The sequence below is a fragment of the Lepisosteus oculatus genome, chromosome 5 (assembly GCF_040954835.1).
Source record: "Lepisosteus oculatus isolate fLepOcu1 chromosome 5, fLepOcu1.hap2, whole genome shotgun sequence".
NCBI lineage: Eukaryota > Metazoa > Chordata > Actinopteri > Semionotiformes > Lepisosteidae > Lepisosteus > Lepisosteus oculatus.
In genome coordinates, this window is record NC_090700.1 from 2,390,254 (window position 1) to 2,408,658 (window position 18,405).

The window sequence follows — 18,405 nt, forward strand, 5'->3', positions numbered from 1 at the left end:
TCCTGCACTTCACTATTGTTAGCTTAGCTACTTCCAGGAAAAATAGCCAGTTGTTGTTATATTTCCCCTTTTGGGGTACTCAGGTGAACATGTCAGAGTATGTCAGAGTAGTCTATGTCCTGGTTTGCAAAAATGTCCATGAGAGTCTCAGGCAGTGGCTTTAATCAATTGTGGGCAATATGTGAAGCAATAGAACACTGTTTCTCTCTGGAAATAACGAGCACCTTTCTTCCTTAAGCCACTCAAAAAACTATAAGAATACTGGGGAGACTACACCAATCTCCTGGTAGACGTTGGTGACCTCTGACCTGTGACTGGGGATGCACTTTAACTGAAGCAGCTCAGAAAGTGAGATCCACTGTACACCAGTCTTATTCAAAACTCATCACACTCAACCTTTAAGATGTAAGGCTAGGACTTGCTCCTACAGTATACACATTTAAAAAATGGTTTATAGTCACCAAACTAGATGCTATTGTCAGGTACCCAGTGGCTCTCATTGATGGGATGCTAGTTTGTTTATCATTATAATTACTTTCTGTATAGATTGATTAACATGCAGGCTGTAGGCCTGTGTTTTTGTGTCTTGGTCCTGTGAGGCCTTACCTTGGTGACCTAAGAAATATTACCTGTATTACTGTTAAGGATTATTTTTACACCATGCTAGTACTTCATCAGGGGAATATGGGAAAGGGATTTAAGAGTAGTCTTACAAAACTATGCTGGATTAAAATATGATCAAAAACAAGAGACACAAGAAGGCTTCTTTGTGAAAGAGTGAGTTGTATTACTCTCTGTCATGAACATTGTTACTGCTGTTGTGGCTATTCAACAAAGTTTGTCTTACTACAGTAGGTTTAATTTGCAGGTGGCAATACTATCTTATTTGATTTATTCTTTGTTTTGTCTGTTTGATACGTTCTTTGCTGAGCTCTTATGAAATACACTTTGCTCACTAATGGTATTGTATCACTTATCTAGTTATGTTGTAACTGATGTTAGTATATTCAAAACCTGTTAATGTAATGTGTGGTGGTGTGTTATTATGTCCACCATGATCCCAGTAAAGTCAGTGAAACAAGCAATGGTCAGGAAAAAGTGAATATATAAATGTTTTTTTTACAGTTTTAATGTTCATATGGGTTCATTGAGTTCATTTGTATATTGAGATATTGTGTCACTGCTGCTCGTTTCAAGATGTAAGGTGGTAATAGACTTAGATTTTTTTACATAATATCAATTTGTCACAGATCACTCTTTTCATTTATTCACAGATGAATGTGATACTTTAAAACTTCAGGACTGGAATCAACATGCAGGAATACCAAGTTGGAAACTTTTCTCACACAAAATTTGTTTTAATTGGGTTTTCACCACTTAACGAACACAGATGGCTGCTTTTTTTCCCTTTCTTCCTGATGTTTGCCTTGTCTGTTGTGGCCAATTCAATTTTGATATTTGTTGTTAAGACACAAAGGAGTTTACACTCTCCGATGTGTGTTTTAATAGGTGTCACATCCGTTGTCAACCTGTTTCTGACCGTGTCTTTCATGCCAAGAATGTTGATAAGCTTTTTATTTAACTGGAATGGTATTTCTCTGTTGGAGTGTCTGGTCCAAATGTTTTTTATTAACTTCACTGGTTCATTCCAGTCATCCATTCTCCTCCTGATGGCTGTAGATCGCTGTGTCGCCGTATGCTTTCCACTGCACTATAGTGATTATATAAACACTTCTAATTGCCTGAAATTTTTTTGTGCATCTTTTATCAGAAGTGCTTTTTCCTTTGTGGTTATTTCTTTCCTTGATGGCAATCTCTCTTACTGTAACTCAAATGTCATGGATCGTTGCTTCTGTGAGCATATGGCCATGATGGGACTGGCCTGTGGAGACACTACAATCAATGGCATTGTAGGACTGTTAATAATTATTTTTCTAACAATTTTTGACTGGATTTTAGTTGTTGTATCTTATGTCAAAATCTTTGCTTCTGTTTTTTTAAAAGACTCTGGGAAGTCATCCCGTAAAGCAATCCATACCTGCACTACCCATTTAATAGTCTTGTGCTCATCTTACATGTATTATATATTAGCTACTATTTCATATCTGATTGGCAATGCAATGCCTCCTAATATCCGTGCCTTCTTGAGTTTAATGTATCTAGTTTTTCCCAGCTGTTTTCATCCAATTATTTATGGCTTCAGGACAAAGGAGATATGGAAACATATAATAAAAATACCCAAAAATATGAAGGTCACTCCATTCTCGGTTAAAGTGTCAAGTGTAACTCGAAAATAATTTATTGTGAGAATGTAAGTCTCTAAGTTTTCATTAAAACATACTGTAAGTGAAATTAAATGATTTGAGACTTTTTCTCCTTCCTTCCTTCTTTATGCTTATAATCTTACTGTACATACTATGCTTTGTTCTACAGTTTGCCACTTAATCTTTCAATAAAGTGAAAATGGTATAAATATTTGTTTAATTATGATTTCCTTTCCTTTCCAAACTTTTCACTATCATACAAATCTAGAGTAGTATTTACAGTATTCATGTCATAAAACAGATACATTTTATGCCTATTTATATGTAAAAAAAACAGTTTATTGTATTATACTGAATCTGGAATCCATTATAAAAAATAAAAATTGTGCATTAATATTTTTTTAATGAGAATATATTATTCCTACTGTACTGTACCTGCCAAGTGAATTATATAAAATTACGTGAACTTTTGGATGTTATTACTGCTCTATACATTAATTCATAAAAATGTTTTTACTGCTTTAAAATTCCTGTTACAAAATTGGCTTTTCCCTTTATTTTTGTCATTTCATATAAAAAAAAAAACAAAGAAAGTTGCTCATAAGATCAGGGATGGATACAGACCATACAAGTCAGTTGTATAACCTTTAATAATGTGTCAAGGACTTGCTTGTAGAATCTAAAGTTTTCAGATGAACATTGTAAATTATAATTGATTGTAATTGTAATTGAATCTGTAAGTGTTCTGACTTTCACATAGTCATTCATAAGGACATTTTAATTCCTACAATCAATGTTAGTATTTGCCATGAGAGGAAAAATATGTTGTGTAGCGCTCTCGGGTTCACTTGGGTATGCGCCCTCGCCGCTGCTTCCTCAGGTCGGCCCCCCACAACTGATGGGGACTCGAACCCGGGCCTTCGGAGTCACTCAACAGGGACCCAGCCACTTGAGCTAAGGGGAAATCTCCAGTCTGCCCACCGGCTGCGGTCCCTGCTATTCACTGGGAAGGGCGGTGACGTCACCGCGCTGGTAAGCCGGCTCGCACAACCTGCAAGGCTGGCCGTATGCGCTACACTTGCATGGCTTTAAAATGTGAAGACTCACTGTGACCATATACTGTAGTCTTCACCACAGGATCAAGTAAAGATTTATTCCATGCTGTAACTGGAAGGTCGTGTGTTCCAATTCCAGCTAAGACACAGCTGTTTACCTCTTGAACAAGATACAGTACTTTACCTACATTGTTCCAGCAAAACACCTAGCTGTATAATAGAGTACAAGTGTAAGTTGCTCTGGATAAAAGTGCAAAGTATACCGTATAGTGTCGTGATTAATTCCTCTACATACAGTGCATCTGCCAATTCAGTGTGTTAAGATAGTTGCTAAATCACTAGCTGATTTGGGGGTAGGATTCAGAACTATTTTTAATTAGACACAGTGGATGAATTTGAAAGACAATTATACTTTTATGTGGAATATTATCCAGACTTCAGAAGAAAGCATTTTTTTCCTCCCATCATTGAGAACATAAATATTACTGAACACAATAGAGAACGTTTCTACAACACTTAAAGTACCCTACATTTGCCTTTGCTCATTTTTAGGAAATATTGTATCCCTTTCTTTCCTTCTGACTAGAACACAATTAAATTGCAGACAAAAATTAGATATCTCTACCCACATACTTCCTGTTTCCTTCTATACTGGTTTTTCACTGTGTTTTTTTTTATTGTACCACTACAAGCATGGCAAACCTCTGAAGCTTCAGTCCGTGTCACGATAGCCACAATATGTCCTCTTAATGGCACTCCGACAATTTCGTACTTTACTTTATTACGTGCACCTGTCCCCTGTTTTGTCGGTCATTATTTAAGACTGGTGCTCTGGCTCAGCAATGGGAGATGGACGCCAGGAAACCCTGCTGGGGCCAGGAGAGACCCGTCAGCATAGGCTTCATCACGGCCTCCTGACCAGCTGAGTCCGGGGCTCGGAGTGCCTGGCCTTGTTACCCTGGTTTTATTCCCTGTCCCTGTTCTGGTTTGTAACCTTGTGTGTCTTTTCTTGGATAGATCTCTAGTTCCTGGACTCTGGACTACACCGGATTTCCCCCTTGGACAGTCTGGATTTGTTTGCCTGCGCCACGCCCCCCGATCACCAGAACACCATCGTCATGCCCCCCTGTCTGTCATCCCATCCTGCTCCTGCTTCCATCCTGATCCTCTATGTCTCAAAATATGGTACCCCCAGGTGGTAATCCACATGACCCTGGGAATCTGTTGTGTGCACTGAACAATTGGAATGGTTTTCATATTTTCTATTTTAATCAAATTAGTTTGTGTCAAATATGCAGGCCTACGTACTACGATACAGCACATGCTAATACTTGAGGGGACACAGGAGCCATTATGTAATTCTATACCATTGTATAGGAATGCATGCTACGGATGTACTGTAAGTGACCAATTGTATAAGTTTTCTCCAGCAAATAGGAAGGAAGGAGAATGTGTGTGAGTTTGGAACAATGCCAATGTTGTAAGCACAGGAAAGCGTGATGGATAACAGAAAAATATTTAAGAACTGTTCTAGGTTAATTTGAGAAAAATACACTGTGTGTCTGTGTTTTGCTCCCATGCACATTAAATAATTTCTTTTAACTGCTAAACAGCTCTACAGATGCAGCCATTCAAAGTGCGTGGTACAGACACGTACCGGAGGTAATTAGCTACGGCGTCGCGCATCGTGACGCAAGATGATGCAGGGTACCACGGTACGTGATTGGTTGACCGACAGGGGCACTCATGGTCCGTTGGTCTGTCGTAGAAAGATTTACAGTAAACGTCTTTACTGTGTCTATTGTGGTATTGAATATTCATATGGAATTTTACCTCTGAAGGGAAATCTTAGTGCCTGAGCATAAAAAGAATAGGAGCATACTGCAACGCGTGTGAAGTCCATAAACGATATTAATTTTGGAACTTAAACATACAGTATATGGCTGGTCTCGGTACTTTAAAGAAAACATACACACCAGTATTCCATTTCTCCCTAAACATTTTAAGCATCAAAGTCTTTAACTAACGTGATACCGGAGTCAACAAGCATACTTTTAGAATTTGATTAAAAGGGAATATAATATGGAATCGCGTATCTCAAGAAATTATAATAACGATATAATTATATTCATGTTGCAAAAGAACTGCAACGGACATAAAAAGTCCCTTGCTTTTAACAGAGCATTCCATAATTTCTAACTACGAAAATGATTTAAACTGCGACACTTATCATTCACCAAGAGCTCGAAATATCACAAGGATCCTCTAGAGCACAGCAAAGACTGTATTAAAAGAATCGCGTATCTCAAGAAATTAATAAGATATAATTATATTCGTGTAATTCATGTAATTATATAATGCCAGTGAACTCTTGTTTTTATGTCCACTATAGCTACACTGGGCAAATGCCCAGTTCATCTGACATTTTCTTTTACGCTGTGAGCATTCTCCTGGTCTGTGTCTTCTAGGATATAATGCCAGCGAACTCTTGTTTTTATGTCCACTATAACAGACAATCTCCTTTGCTTTTAACCGAGCGTTTAATAATTTCCTAAAATGAAAATGATTTACTTTATTTCCCTCACGGGATCAATAAAAGTATCTATCATCTGTCTAAACTATGGGACAGAATTCTGGGGTCTCCCCATACCAGAGATTATGGTAGGGCTTCAGAATGGTGATTGGCTGACACCATCTGACACCCCTCTGATTGGAGAAAAAAGACGTGCTGGTTTGCTATACATACAGTACTGTACCAGGAAGTTTTCTTTCTGTTCGAAACGTGTATTTTAAAAGTTTAAGAAGTAAAAACCTTACAGCGTACACAGATTTCGTTATCTTTGTCTTATGCATAATAATGTTAACCGCTCTGTCTAGCAAATTAATAATAAACTTTATTTTATATTGCGTTTTAAACGAATAAGTAATTAGATTGCTCATAAACCTAATCACTTGCTTTTTCTTTTTATTTAGGCTCAGATTTCAACTATAGATCGTATTATTAATAACCATAATAACAACCAACCAACAAAAACAACCATATAAACATAATACCAACCAAAAACATAGATAACGACCACAATACAAAATCAAATATATCAAACCATTATACTCTCGCAAATTCCTCCAATTATCATAATCCCGCCCCTTATGCAAAACCAAACCCTCCTCCCATCCCAGTTTATCCTCTTTATCATAAACAAAATCGATTTTCAACTAAAAGCATTACTGCTTACTGGGTTTTTGAGGGGGGGGGGAGGTGTCTTTCGCTGGAAATCTCGCCTGCTTCTATTTTACTCAACCCCCTCTCTGCCGGAGTGCTGGCTGTGACGAATTAAACCGGTTTCACAGGTATTTTCAAAGTAGGAAGTACAGTGTTAAGTGGTAGCTGGGCTCCTAAATAGAATCGCTTTAACATGCTAATGCGTTGGTTTAACAGTCCGGGTGTGGCAAGCTTCCAATGTCAACTCAACTCGATTGGAAGACAATGAACGTATTTTAGCCCTAAATGAATTAATAGCAAACATGGTTTACATAAAATACATTTTTCCAAGAAAGTTTATAATAATATGATCTATAGCTGAAATCTGAGCCTAAATATAAAGGAAAAGCATTTTCAGAGAGCAATCACGTGTTTATGTAGAAAAAGCGATTAGGTTTATGAGCAATCTAATTACCTATTCGCTTAAAACGCTATATAAAATAAAGTTTATTTAGAGATGAATGATCAGTGTCGCAGTTTAAATAATTTTCGTAGGAGGGCTTGGACAGATTCCAAGTGCATTTTTGCAATTTACGTTGCAATTTAGAGCTTTCTGGCAAGAGGAGACACCCAAATTATAATGTAACATGCCACTGTTTGTGCATGAACAAAGTTATACTGCAATTTTCCTTAGATACGCGATTAAAAAAGATTTTTTTTTGAATCCCCGGCGGAACACACTCCATAAGAATCAGCGCTTTTATACAGTATATCGCTTTTAAACACATATATTTAAACACGCGTTTACGATTTAAATCAAAACGCGATTCAAATCAATATAAATGTTTATTTTGTAACGCATAGGTGACTATTCATTGTTATTAAAAAGACTTAAATTCGATCATGTTGTGATATTTAGAAATATAAATTTGTTTGGTGCGAGTGAGGTTTTATTTAATCTCTGACCAAGGGAAATGTTTCATTTTTTCAAAGAAATGTTTGTTAAAAAATAAAGTCATAGTTCCATGGGATTCAATCACAGACCATGTGACATGGGAGTCGAATACATATGCAGGACACATAGAGAAGACGTTTTACAGAGGATGGATTTTTAGAAACATCCCATCAGTGACATCACTGAAGTCAACTCCTAGGTACTGTAACTGTCGTGTGGATAGTTTCACAAGAATTAGACAAAGGTTTAAGCATCGCTTGTTCTAGATAAAACTGCAAAAAAACAAAACAACAACCTATAATGTACTTCTTTGCGGCTCTGTTTGCCCAAATCATATATTCACAACGTGAAATCTAGAAAATAATATTATGTAACCAAAATCCGCAATATGGAAACAGAACCTGTGTAATTGTTGATAGATGATGTACTCGTAACATTTTTACAAGACAAACTACAATATTTAAAAAATGACTTGTATGTACTTGATATCTCTAATCAATCCACGGCCACATTGTTAAAAGCAGAGTCCCAGCACAAAACGAAACTAAAACGCATAACGTTGCTCAAAAGTAATTTGACCGTATGAAATGCATAATATAAACCTAGAAACATATACGTGAGCAGTATTAACGCACTGTAGTATCGGTGTTGAGACATACCTCTCAAATACTGTAAATCAAGTTAAAAATATCTCAAGACCGATTCTGGTCATAATGAAACCATGTTTTGTGTGTGTTTTCTTTAAAGTACTGAGACCAGCCATATACTGTATGTTTATGTTCCAAAATTAATATCGTTTATGGCCTTCACACGTGTTGCAGTATGCTCCTATTCTTTTTATGCTCAGCTACTAAGATTTCCCTTCAGTGGTAAAATTAGATATGAATATTCAATACTTAAACGGGCACAGTTAAGACATTAAATATACATATACATACTGTATACAGTACAGTTTTCATACGGAATATGTTTATGTCCTAAATCAATCTCTTTTATGAGCATGTGAAAGGCATGGTGAATAGATTCTCAAAAATTACTGTACTTTGCATGATTGGAAACAAATGCGTGATTGCGAAATGCTGTGGTGTTACTTTTACAAAGACGGTCAATGAAAAAAAGAATGTTGACCAGGGCAATACTTTGAGTTTACACTTACAGCTTGTCCAAGGTCATTCATTATTAATACTATTAGTAATATCTTCGTTAAAGACTTTGATGGCCACAGCTCAAACATGAGAGGTTGAGCTTTATTAGCTCCACCTTGCGGAAATTCCGAATACTATTATTTTGCTTGTCGTATTATAGGAAAATTTACGGTAACTCGCGGTATTTACCGGTAGCTTGCGGTAGACTGCGTACAGCGTACCGCAAAATAATGCGGTATCGCCCGCGCATTTTGAATGGCTGCATCTGTACCTGGTGCCCCCTTCGAAAGACGCAGTCACTCACAGAATTATTGATATGGCAGATAAGTCAAAGTACGCTGATAGAGCGTGTTAAGATGAGCAGTGTCTTTTCACTGCAATTAGATGACTCTAATTGCAGTGATAAACTGATTTAGCCAATTTACTCATTTACGTAAGATATGAGTTGGAGATAACTTCCCATGAGGACTTTCTGTTCTGTAAACTGCTACAAACAAGAACTACAGGAGAGCACATATTTCAGCTTCTGAATGAATTTATCGAAGAGAATTACATAGACCGGATAAAATGCGTCAGAGTTTGGACAGACGGTGCTAGGGCAATGACAAGCCGACACAAAGATGTAGTTTCACGAATTAGAGAGGTTGTTCCAGATATAAAGTGGACGCACTGCAGCATCCAACGCAAGGCCTTGGCTGTCAAGAAAATGCCTGAAGATCTAAAATCTGTTAGATTGTTGTGAATTGTATGAAGGCTAGACCAATTAATTCACATCTGCTTTGCTCAACTAAACAGGCTCACCCCTCTCACTGAAGTGGTGATTTTTTTTGGTTTATTTTTAATTGTTGTTCCTGTTGTCATTCTGTAAAGCACTTTGAGAAGCCACCTTAAAAGGTGCTACAGTATATCAAATAAAGTTTTTTATTATTATTATATTTATTATGTGCGTTTGTGAGTGTGTGTGTGCACGTGTGCTCATGTTGGTCAATGAGATTTTCTGGGGTTCCTATGAGAGGATGACTTGTAGGTGGTACTTGAATGCTTTGGTTTGATCGGGGGTGGTACTTGGTCCAAAAAGTTTGAGAACCACTGCTCTACCTCTTTTCCCTGTTGTCCTTCTCCACTTACTTCCAGATTATGCCGTCTGTATAGTGTCCTGAACTACATTTCACGTTACACCCTGTGCAATAAGACAGATTAAAATAAGACAGGAGGTTACACTTAACATACTTAATCCTCTCCTTCATCAGGGTTTTTAAGAGGAGGAATGCTTGACCCCACCTTTTCCAACATTAGCCTGCATTCTTTCAGCAACAGAATCTCTCTTCAGACTCTGTATTCTCAGCAATTCTTTATATATTTCTTCAGCATTCGCCTGTGCAATGTCTGCCTATTTTTTCTCAGAGCTATTGGTAGGAGAAAAAGAAATGATCACTACAACAAGTCTGTCTCCTGAAGAATCTACCATTCGGAGTTTGGATATGATTCACCATTAGGCTCGGGTAAAGTATGTGTGATCTTTTAGCACCAGATCATTTGTATTGGACTTACTACCCAGCAAGTCAGGTGTCTGGCCTGGTGACTCTGATGCAGCCTGACTAGTTCTCTGAACCTCCATTCTCTTGTCTTAATTTTTAAAGGCAGTGAATGTGCTCCTCCATTAGATGTGGGAATGTGGCAACTAAAACACTTCATCATTTCAAAACAATCTAAAAACCACATGGCCCAGCCCTTAATATAAAATCCAAAAGATAATCTTCTCTCAGTTTTGAGCAACATTTACACTCCAACATGTGAAGATAAATCATGGATAAATGTAGTTATTTCTACACTTAATTTTCTATAGTAACTAATACATCAACTAAACTTTTGTGCCTGTGCCTGTGTTTTGACCTTTAAAAATGTTGTCAGATTTCCAGGAGGATATTCCAACTCTGACCAGTACAGTTAAAAAAGACAAGAAAAAGCAAACATGTCAAACAAGCTCAAATATAGCAAAGAAAAAAGGCACTTACTCTCACTTTCTAGCATACTGCTCACACACACTTCAATTGCATACATCGGCAGGCATCTGTAACAGACAGATAAACAGATAAACATATAGATTTCTGAGTGACATTTTTAAGTTGTGTCAAGACAAAATGTACATAAATGTGTGAAAGTTCAGAAGCCAAATTTTTAAAACGCAGATATACAGTAGGTAATATGTGACAAGAGGCCATTCAAACCCACCTTGCAAATAAAGGTTTTTCATAAACGTAGCAAAAGGTGCATTTAATAAATTTCATAGTTAATAGATTCATTAGTCCTGTAAGCCTCTGCACATTTTTAGGAACCTTTTGTCACAGTTCACATGTTATTTGGTAACATGCTGTATTACTTAAATGTATTGGTGACTCATCTTGTGTTTATCAGTTACACAAGTCTCCATTTTGGTAAGATTTGCCAATTTGATACACTTAATGTAACAAAGCATTACAATTCTGCACTGGCCCATGTGTGCTAATTAACTCAGCCAGAAGTAGCCAGCCAGCAGACGCTGCGTCACCCGGGGAAAACACAGGGGACTGAAGGTGGACGTTAGAATACAGCAGAAGGAAACTAAAGGGTTTCCTTTGTAAATTGTATCAGTCCTCTTTTCCCCCTCAAGTCTGTAACCCAGTAAACACCACATTCCAGGAAAAAGGAAGTGCTGAAAGGTTAAAATATTTAAATAACAAGAAACAACAGGCAGATCATTTTCTATGCTCTACAACAGTCAGTGACTGAGCATGATTAAATCTTGTTTCAACCTGGTACTGTACAACAAACTTGAGCTTTATTTTAATTTGCTCACAATTTTTGTACATTGTAATCGATGGTTTAAGATACAGTATGTGCTTCCTTTAGAGTTGTGGATTTATTACATACAGCCAAATCATCTGTGTCACACTTGAAGCTATTATTTCCATGATGACATTAAATGCTACCACTACCATTTTTCACTAAATACTTTGTACTTAAAGGGCTGCTTTGAGACATCTGGCAAAACACAAAAAAGCAGGTCTGTACCCTGGCTGAGATTCCAGTGGATCTCATCACACTCACATGTGAAGAGATATCAATCAACCTGCACAGCATTTTCAAAATGTGTTAGGAAACCAGGGCTCCTCGAAAACACTTATGCAGGGATAAAGAGAACTAGCAGACGCAACACAGAAGGCAGAATGTCAGAGGAAAACCAGAATTCAAGAGCTGTGAAGAAAAAGCAAACTGTTAAATGACTGATAAATATCTGGTCATTTTACACATAAAAAAATACATTTTATCTATCATAGCTCTATCATACTTAAATAAACTAAGCACTTTTGTATTATACTCTGTATTATGGTTTTATTTTGATAATAAGGACACAAATTAACGACTATCTGCAATTAAGAAGGGTTTTGGCATTAAAGAATGGGTGTGCAAATTTAACTAGTCTTTTCATTCAGTGCAGAAAACATGAAGCCCTTTATTTTTCAATTATTTGCAAAGAAGAGAATAAATTTAACTATTAATTTATTAAATGTAACAGCAACATTTTATTTAGATAACAGATGTCTGGAATCAGAAATATCTACAGTACAGTATATCAAAATCAGAAAACAATTATTTTTCAAGATGAAACAATTGTTGTTGTTTTTTTGTCAAAATTATAGGTAGAGTGTTATGTGGGCTTCAGTAGACCACTATAATGTTATATGTGCCAAAATGATTTTATGTGAGTGTGTATCTCAGTCTGATCATACCTTTCAACTATTTTGTGATTTTCTGTGAGTACTATAAGGGAACAGACACAGTAATTTACTCCTTACTGATACAGGCCCCCAGAGCCAGTTTCAACCTGGAATTTCCTCCCCTTTTGTTATATCTCTTCAGCGGAACTGTCACGGATGTCGGAAGGGACGAACCGTGGAATGGCAGGAGAGTGTAAAAAGACCCGATGCGAAGCAGCAGAAAGGGGATTTAGCCCGGGCTCAGCAGTGCAATGAGTTCTGGAAATGCCATATAGAAACCTATGCCTTCAGGCCACGGACGGAGCGGCGACCTGGTGCTAGGCGGGTCTCAGACATCCGAACGTCAATGCTGAGCCAAGGTGAATTAGAGACCTGGAAATATATAGCCCCAGAGAGAGAGACACCGGAAGGACAGCAAAGCACAGGAAACAAGGGACAGGACAGAGTATGAGTGCCCTCTGGCTGCAGAGGGTGTGACAGGAACATAGCAGAAGCCTTGTTTAAGTCTTAAATTGAAGCTCACCCCATTGGCATTAAGAGTAAATAATCAAATTTCTTTTATCTCTTAATGTGTCCACTCAGCAGACAAAATCTACAGAAACAAACAGCACGGATTTTGTTTTCTGTCTTCAATTTTTTTTGGGGGGGATGCCTGCCAAACAGCTTTCTGTAGGCCCTACCATAGGTGTCTACTAGCTTGGATAAAAAATCAAGATAAATTGACGAATTTGAAAAAATTATACAAAAAATTCTCCCATTTTTGATTTGGGGGTTACCGCTTTATATCACTTGGGTGCCTTGGCAGGATTCTGCAGTTCTGTGTCGGTTAAGAGTTATGCACAATAAAGAGCAGACATCTGTGAAACCTGTCTGCCTTACTCCCTGGATTTCTGCGGTGTAACAATGTGTGTTATTATTTCAAAATGTTCATTTCTGATTTTTGATTGACTCTACAAAACCATCACAGAAACCATCACCTTTGCAGCCTACGCATGCTGATGCAGCTACCCACCTGAACTACTTCCCATTTAATTGTCTAGTTCTTCAGTTATGTCTGTGCATTGGTAGCATTGCTTTCATAAAAGGATAAGAACACTCTCTCACAATATCTGCACCCTGAATAGTAGGAGATGCTATGCAACGTCGTTAATTCTCATGATATTTCAAGTAAAGAAGTGAGAGTAGAAAAATATGTGTTCTAAGCATGTCAGATAAATATATAAATTAAGACGCATCAAATATATCTTCCTCTCTTGCCTCTACGTTTATAATACTCTGTCCCTGCCCAGGAGGTTATTGTGATCCACACACAAGCCTTCATGACCTCTGGCACAGAATTCACATCAGTTGAGTGTGGTTGCAATGAGAAATGAAAATGGGATTTCGAGCCACAACTATCTAAATCAACAAAAAAAGCAATTGTCTTAAAATTACTAAACAAGTCCTGCACATCCTCTACATTTACAATAGAAATTGTCTGCTGGGGAGTTTATAATGATCCGCCAGCAGGCTTCTGACCTCTGAAAGAGGATGTGCTTCACCTGAGTTTCATCAGTGACAAAACAGATCTTGAGCCACAGCTGTCTTAGTCATTACTCAGAACACAATGCTCTGCAAGCTGAGGCTTGGGTCTTATCTTTGAATCACAAAGCTGGTACAGTATTTAAAAAACATAGCCTCTTACATACTCTAAATGTCTCTCATAAAAGTCTGTGAGAGATGCTGAGTATTCGATTTTGTTCATGAAAATGGATTTCTCAATGCACTGATTAAGATCTGTGGGCCTCTGCTCCCACTGAAATTTCACAAGATGTCATGCTGTGTCACCCTCACAATTCCTACCTTGTTTATTACTACAAATAATTATTTTTAACTGTGTGGTGGCACGTCATCTGGGACTTTGATAAAGAGATTTAAGAGCAGCTCTTGCAAGATCAAAAACAAGAGACAGGAGAAGGGTGTCCATATGAAACAGTGAGTTACTCTGACTATGCTCATTGTTACTGATGTTATGGTTATTATATTTATCTGATATATGAAGAATATATGATTATTCTTTTTTTTCCTTTTTTATATACACCTCACCAGAAACCATCATATCTGCAGTGACTTCTGATGCAGTGTGATTGGAAAATGCATTACCTCACTGATGGCAGCGTGTTCCACTATGATATCTATTATCTGGTTATTTTGTAACTAAAGTTAATATGGTCAATATTATAATATATTATACTAATTGATAACCAATTAATTGGTAAGTATTATACTATTAACAAAGGTTTTGATTCTTGAGTTTACCAGAATGCATACTGATATTCTGCTAAACCTTTATATGCTCCAGATAAAATCATGGAGAAAACCATTGATTTAGAATGATTCAAGTTATGACAGTTGGATTTTTAAAATGTATATTCCTATGTAATTCTAGAAAGAACTGTGTGTGATACAACAGTCAATGTTTACCAATATTTTCATTTTGATTCAATTAAATATAATTAATGTAATTAATAGAAGTGTTCTCCGATTTCCAGGAAATCAACATGCAGAGATACCAAGGTGGAAATATTTCTCACTCTGAATTTTTTTTAATTGGATTTTCAGGACTTAAAGAACACAGATGGCTGCTTTTTTTCCCTTTCTTCCTGATGTTTGCCTTGTCTGTTGTGGCCAATTCGATTTTGATATTTGTTATTAAGACACAAAGGAGTTTACACTCTCCAATGTGTGTTTTAATTGGTGCCACATCAGTTGTCAACCTGTTTCTGACCATGTCTTTTATGCCAAGAATGTTGTTAAGCTTTTTATTTAACTGGGATGGTATTTCTCTGACAGGTTGTCTGACCCAAATGTTTTTCATTAACTTCACTGGTTCATTCCAGTCATCCATTCTCCTCCTGATGGCTATAGATCGCTATGTCGCCATATGCATTCCATTGCACTATAGTGATTATATAAACACTCCTAATTGTTTTAAATTTGTAATCGCATCTCTTCTCAGAAGTGCCATTTTCTTTGTGGTTGTTGCTTTCCTTGATGGCAGTCTGTCTTACTGTAACTCGAATATCATCGATCATTGCTTCTGTGAGCACATGGCTCTGGTGGGACTGGCTTGTGGAAGCACATTGATAAACAACATTTTTGGACTCCTAATAATTTTTCTCATTACAGTTTTTGATTGGGTGTGTGTTTTTATTTCTTATGTGAAAATTTTCATTTCTGTCTTCTTTAAAGCCTCTGGAAAATCTTCTCGAAAAGCAATTCATACCTGCACTACACATATTATAGTCTTATTCTTGAATTACATATACGTCATGGTAGCATTGCTTTCATATAGAATAGGGAATTCACTTTCTCCCAACATCCGTGTTCTCATTAGTATAATGTATCTACTTTTTCCCAGTTGTTTTCATCCAATTATTTATGGATTCAAAACTAAAGACATAAGAGAACAGATACTGAAGGCATTTAAAAGTGTCAGGAATAATCAGGTCTCCGTTAAATGACCGATGTACAGTAATGTACAACCAACCTAAATAACATTATGAATACAGCTGGATATTTTCTTTAACAATATTAGTGCCTCAAATTGGAAAAAAAATAATTTACATTAAATTTAAAAGCAAATACCAACAGAAAGAAAATGTTAAAAGTTTTCAAGTATAAATGGAAGGTGAGAGATTAGCAGCCTGTCTGTTGGGAAGTGAAATTAGCTCCAGGGCCTGCACTGTGAAACTGTTTGCATGATTAAGGTCTTGTAATAAAGAGTGAGCTACTGAAAGACTGCATTAACTCATACAGTTCATCTGTTCATCTTACTACTTTTATAGTATTTACCTCCTAATATTAATAAATAGCACATATCTACATATCACTGGCTGGCTCAATCTAATATTTATGTTATGAAGATAAAGAATATAAGGCACAAACACTGACATTTTAAACTTATTTCAATTGTCACATTAATAATACTGAGGCACTAAGTGCAGAATCCTTAGATTTGCTGCTGGGAAGAATACTCTTCATAATCCTGTATTCCAGAAAATCATTATAATGTATTTTAATAGTATTTTGACATGGTGCAAAATATGCCTACAATAAATCTTTTATTGCCTCTGCACAACTGTGTTGTTTATTATAATTGTGTAAAACATGTTTGCTGGTGTTGCATTAGTTAATAGTACTAGCTATTGATTGCCTATGTTAAAATATTGATTCATCAAATTACACCTGGGGTAATTCTGTCTGTCAGGTAAATAAAGATCTTGATTATTCCTCATAAGATAGATAGATAGATAGATAGATACTTTATTGATCCCGTGAGGGAAATTGCAGTGCAACAGCAGCTTAACACACACAACACAGCCACAGTGTAACGAATTATATACTAATAGTACAATACATACAATACAATACAAGAGTTACTCACAGTCCGGACACACAAGAGGAAACTAGAACAGAACAGTACACAGAAAATCGTATCACACGTATGAATATAAATATAGATGTAACCATAGATATAAATATAAATATAAATGTATTGCACAGGTCCCTGGCATATATTGCACAAAAGTGGTTGTAAACGGGAAAAAGAAAAAGAAAAAGAAAGAGAACAGATGTAGCAGTATATGTGTATATGCGTTTAGTCCAGAAACAGGTCACTGTCGCTGTTGCCTCTGCCAAGACGCAAGGTGGATGCGTTGTACAGTCTTATGGCAGACGGCAAGAATGACCTCCTGTAGCGCTCCCTGTCGCACCGTGGGTGAATCAGTCTATTGCTGAACATGCTCTTCATTCCTGCAAGCCTGTCATAGAGGGGATGGGAGAAGTAAGTATCTGTATCTGTGAACTCATGAGACCACTTTTAATTAAGCACAATTGTTATTGTTCTTGAGCTTGAAAGAGGTTAACTTTCTTTAAAAGTGTACTTTACAAAACTAGATCTGAATGAAGTGTGTAAATGCAGCAGTGTGCCACAGCTGATTACAATTAAATAAGTATTAACATAAGTTAAATAAGTATAATAAGTATGAACATTCGTGACAGGGTGATTTGTGAGACTGGTGACGCAGAAATAAAAAGAATCAAGGCATTAGTTCCCTGATGTATCGCATTATCTCATCTCAGCAGTATTCATTATTCAATCTCTCACACAAAAATCTTTTGTTCTCACAGGAATCCATGTTCATACTGTGGCTTTCAGAAACATTTTATTTTCAACACATCTAAGCAGCCGCCATAGAGTTTGTCAGATATAACTGCAGAAGATGTCACATTATGTCACACAACAGTTCAGAAAAATATCTGATCTGTCTCTACTCCCATCTCCCCTTATCTGAGGTGTTATTGTATTTTGATGTAAAAAAAAATGCACAATTTCATATCCATTAGCACTCCCTTGATCTCTGTTTAACCACCATGAAAAAAATAAAAATATGCACAAGCACATTTTACCATGTGGCAGAAATCACATATAAGTAACTTGAATCTAAAATATCCTTAAATAAAAAAAAACCTTCAAATTGCTTCAGATTGTATCAAGAAAATAAAGAAACCCCATTGATCTTACTGTACATACAGAAATACTGTACATTAAAAACTTATGGAAAATAATTCATTTTGTAGTATGCCTTCCTTGCATTTTCACTAAATACTTTGTATTTAAAGGGCTGCTGTGAGACATCTGGCAAAACACAAAAAAAGCTGTTCTGTACACTGGCTGAGATGCCAATGGATCTCATCACACTCAAGAGCTGTGTACAAAAAGCAAACAGTTAAATGACTGATAAATGGCCATTTTACACTTATTTATCTATCGTTTTTTATCTTTTAAAAAAAGTTTTATCTATCATAGCTCTATCATACTTAAATAAACTAAGTACTTTTGTATTATACTCTGTATTATGGTTTTGTTTTGATAATAAGGACACAAATTAACAACTATCTGCAATTAAGCCATTAAGCCATGAAACAATTGATGTTTTTTTTGTCAAAATCATAGGTAGCGTGTTATGTGGGCTTCTGTAGAT

At 36.6% G+C, this 18,405-nt stretch overlaps 2 protein-coding genes across 2 annotated transcripts; both read left to right on the forward strand.

Moving 5' to 3' along the window:
• Window positions 1-738: 738 nt before the first annotated feature.
• Window positions 739-12,830, forward strand: LOC102687945 (olfactory receptor 52K1-like). Its single transcript, XM_069190792.1, has 4 exons — window positions 739-777; window positions 1,275-2,280; window positions 3,145-3,296; window positions 12,522-12,830. The coding sequence occupies exons 2-4, from the start codon at window positions 1,314-1,316 to the stop codon at window positions 12,828-12,830; spliced, it is 1,428 nt and encodes a 475-aa protein (XP_069046893.1). The 5' UTR covers window positions 739-777; window positions 1,275-1,313.
• A 1,512-nt stretch (window positions 12,831-14,342) lies between these two features.
• Window positions 14,343-16,605, forward strand: LOC102688149 (olfactory receptor 52K1-like). The gene is made up of 2 exons (XM_006627957.2): window positions 14,343-14,633; window positions 14,911-16,605. Exon 2 carries the CDS (start codon window positions 14,920-14,922, stop codon window positions 15,880-15,882), a length of 963 nt encoding a protein of 320 aa, XP_006628020.1. The 5' UTR covers window positions 14,343-14,633; window positions 14,911-14,919; the 3' UTR covers window positions 15,883-16,605.
• The last annotated feature ends 1,800 nt before the right edge of the window (window positions 16,606-18,405 follow it).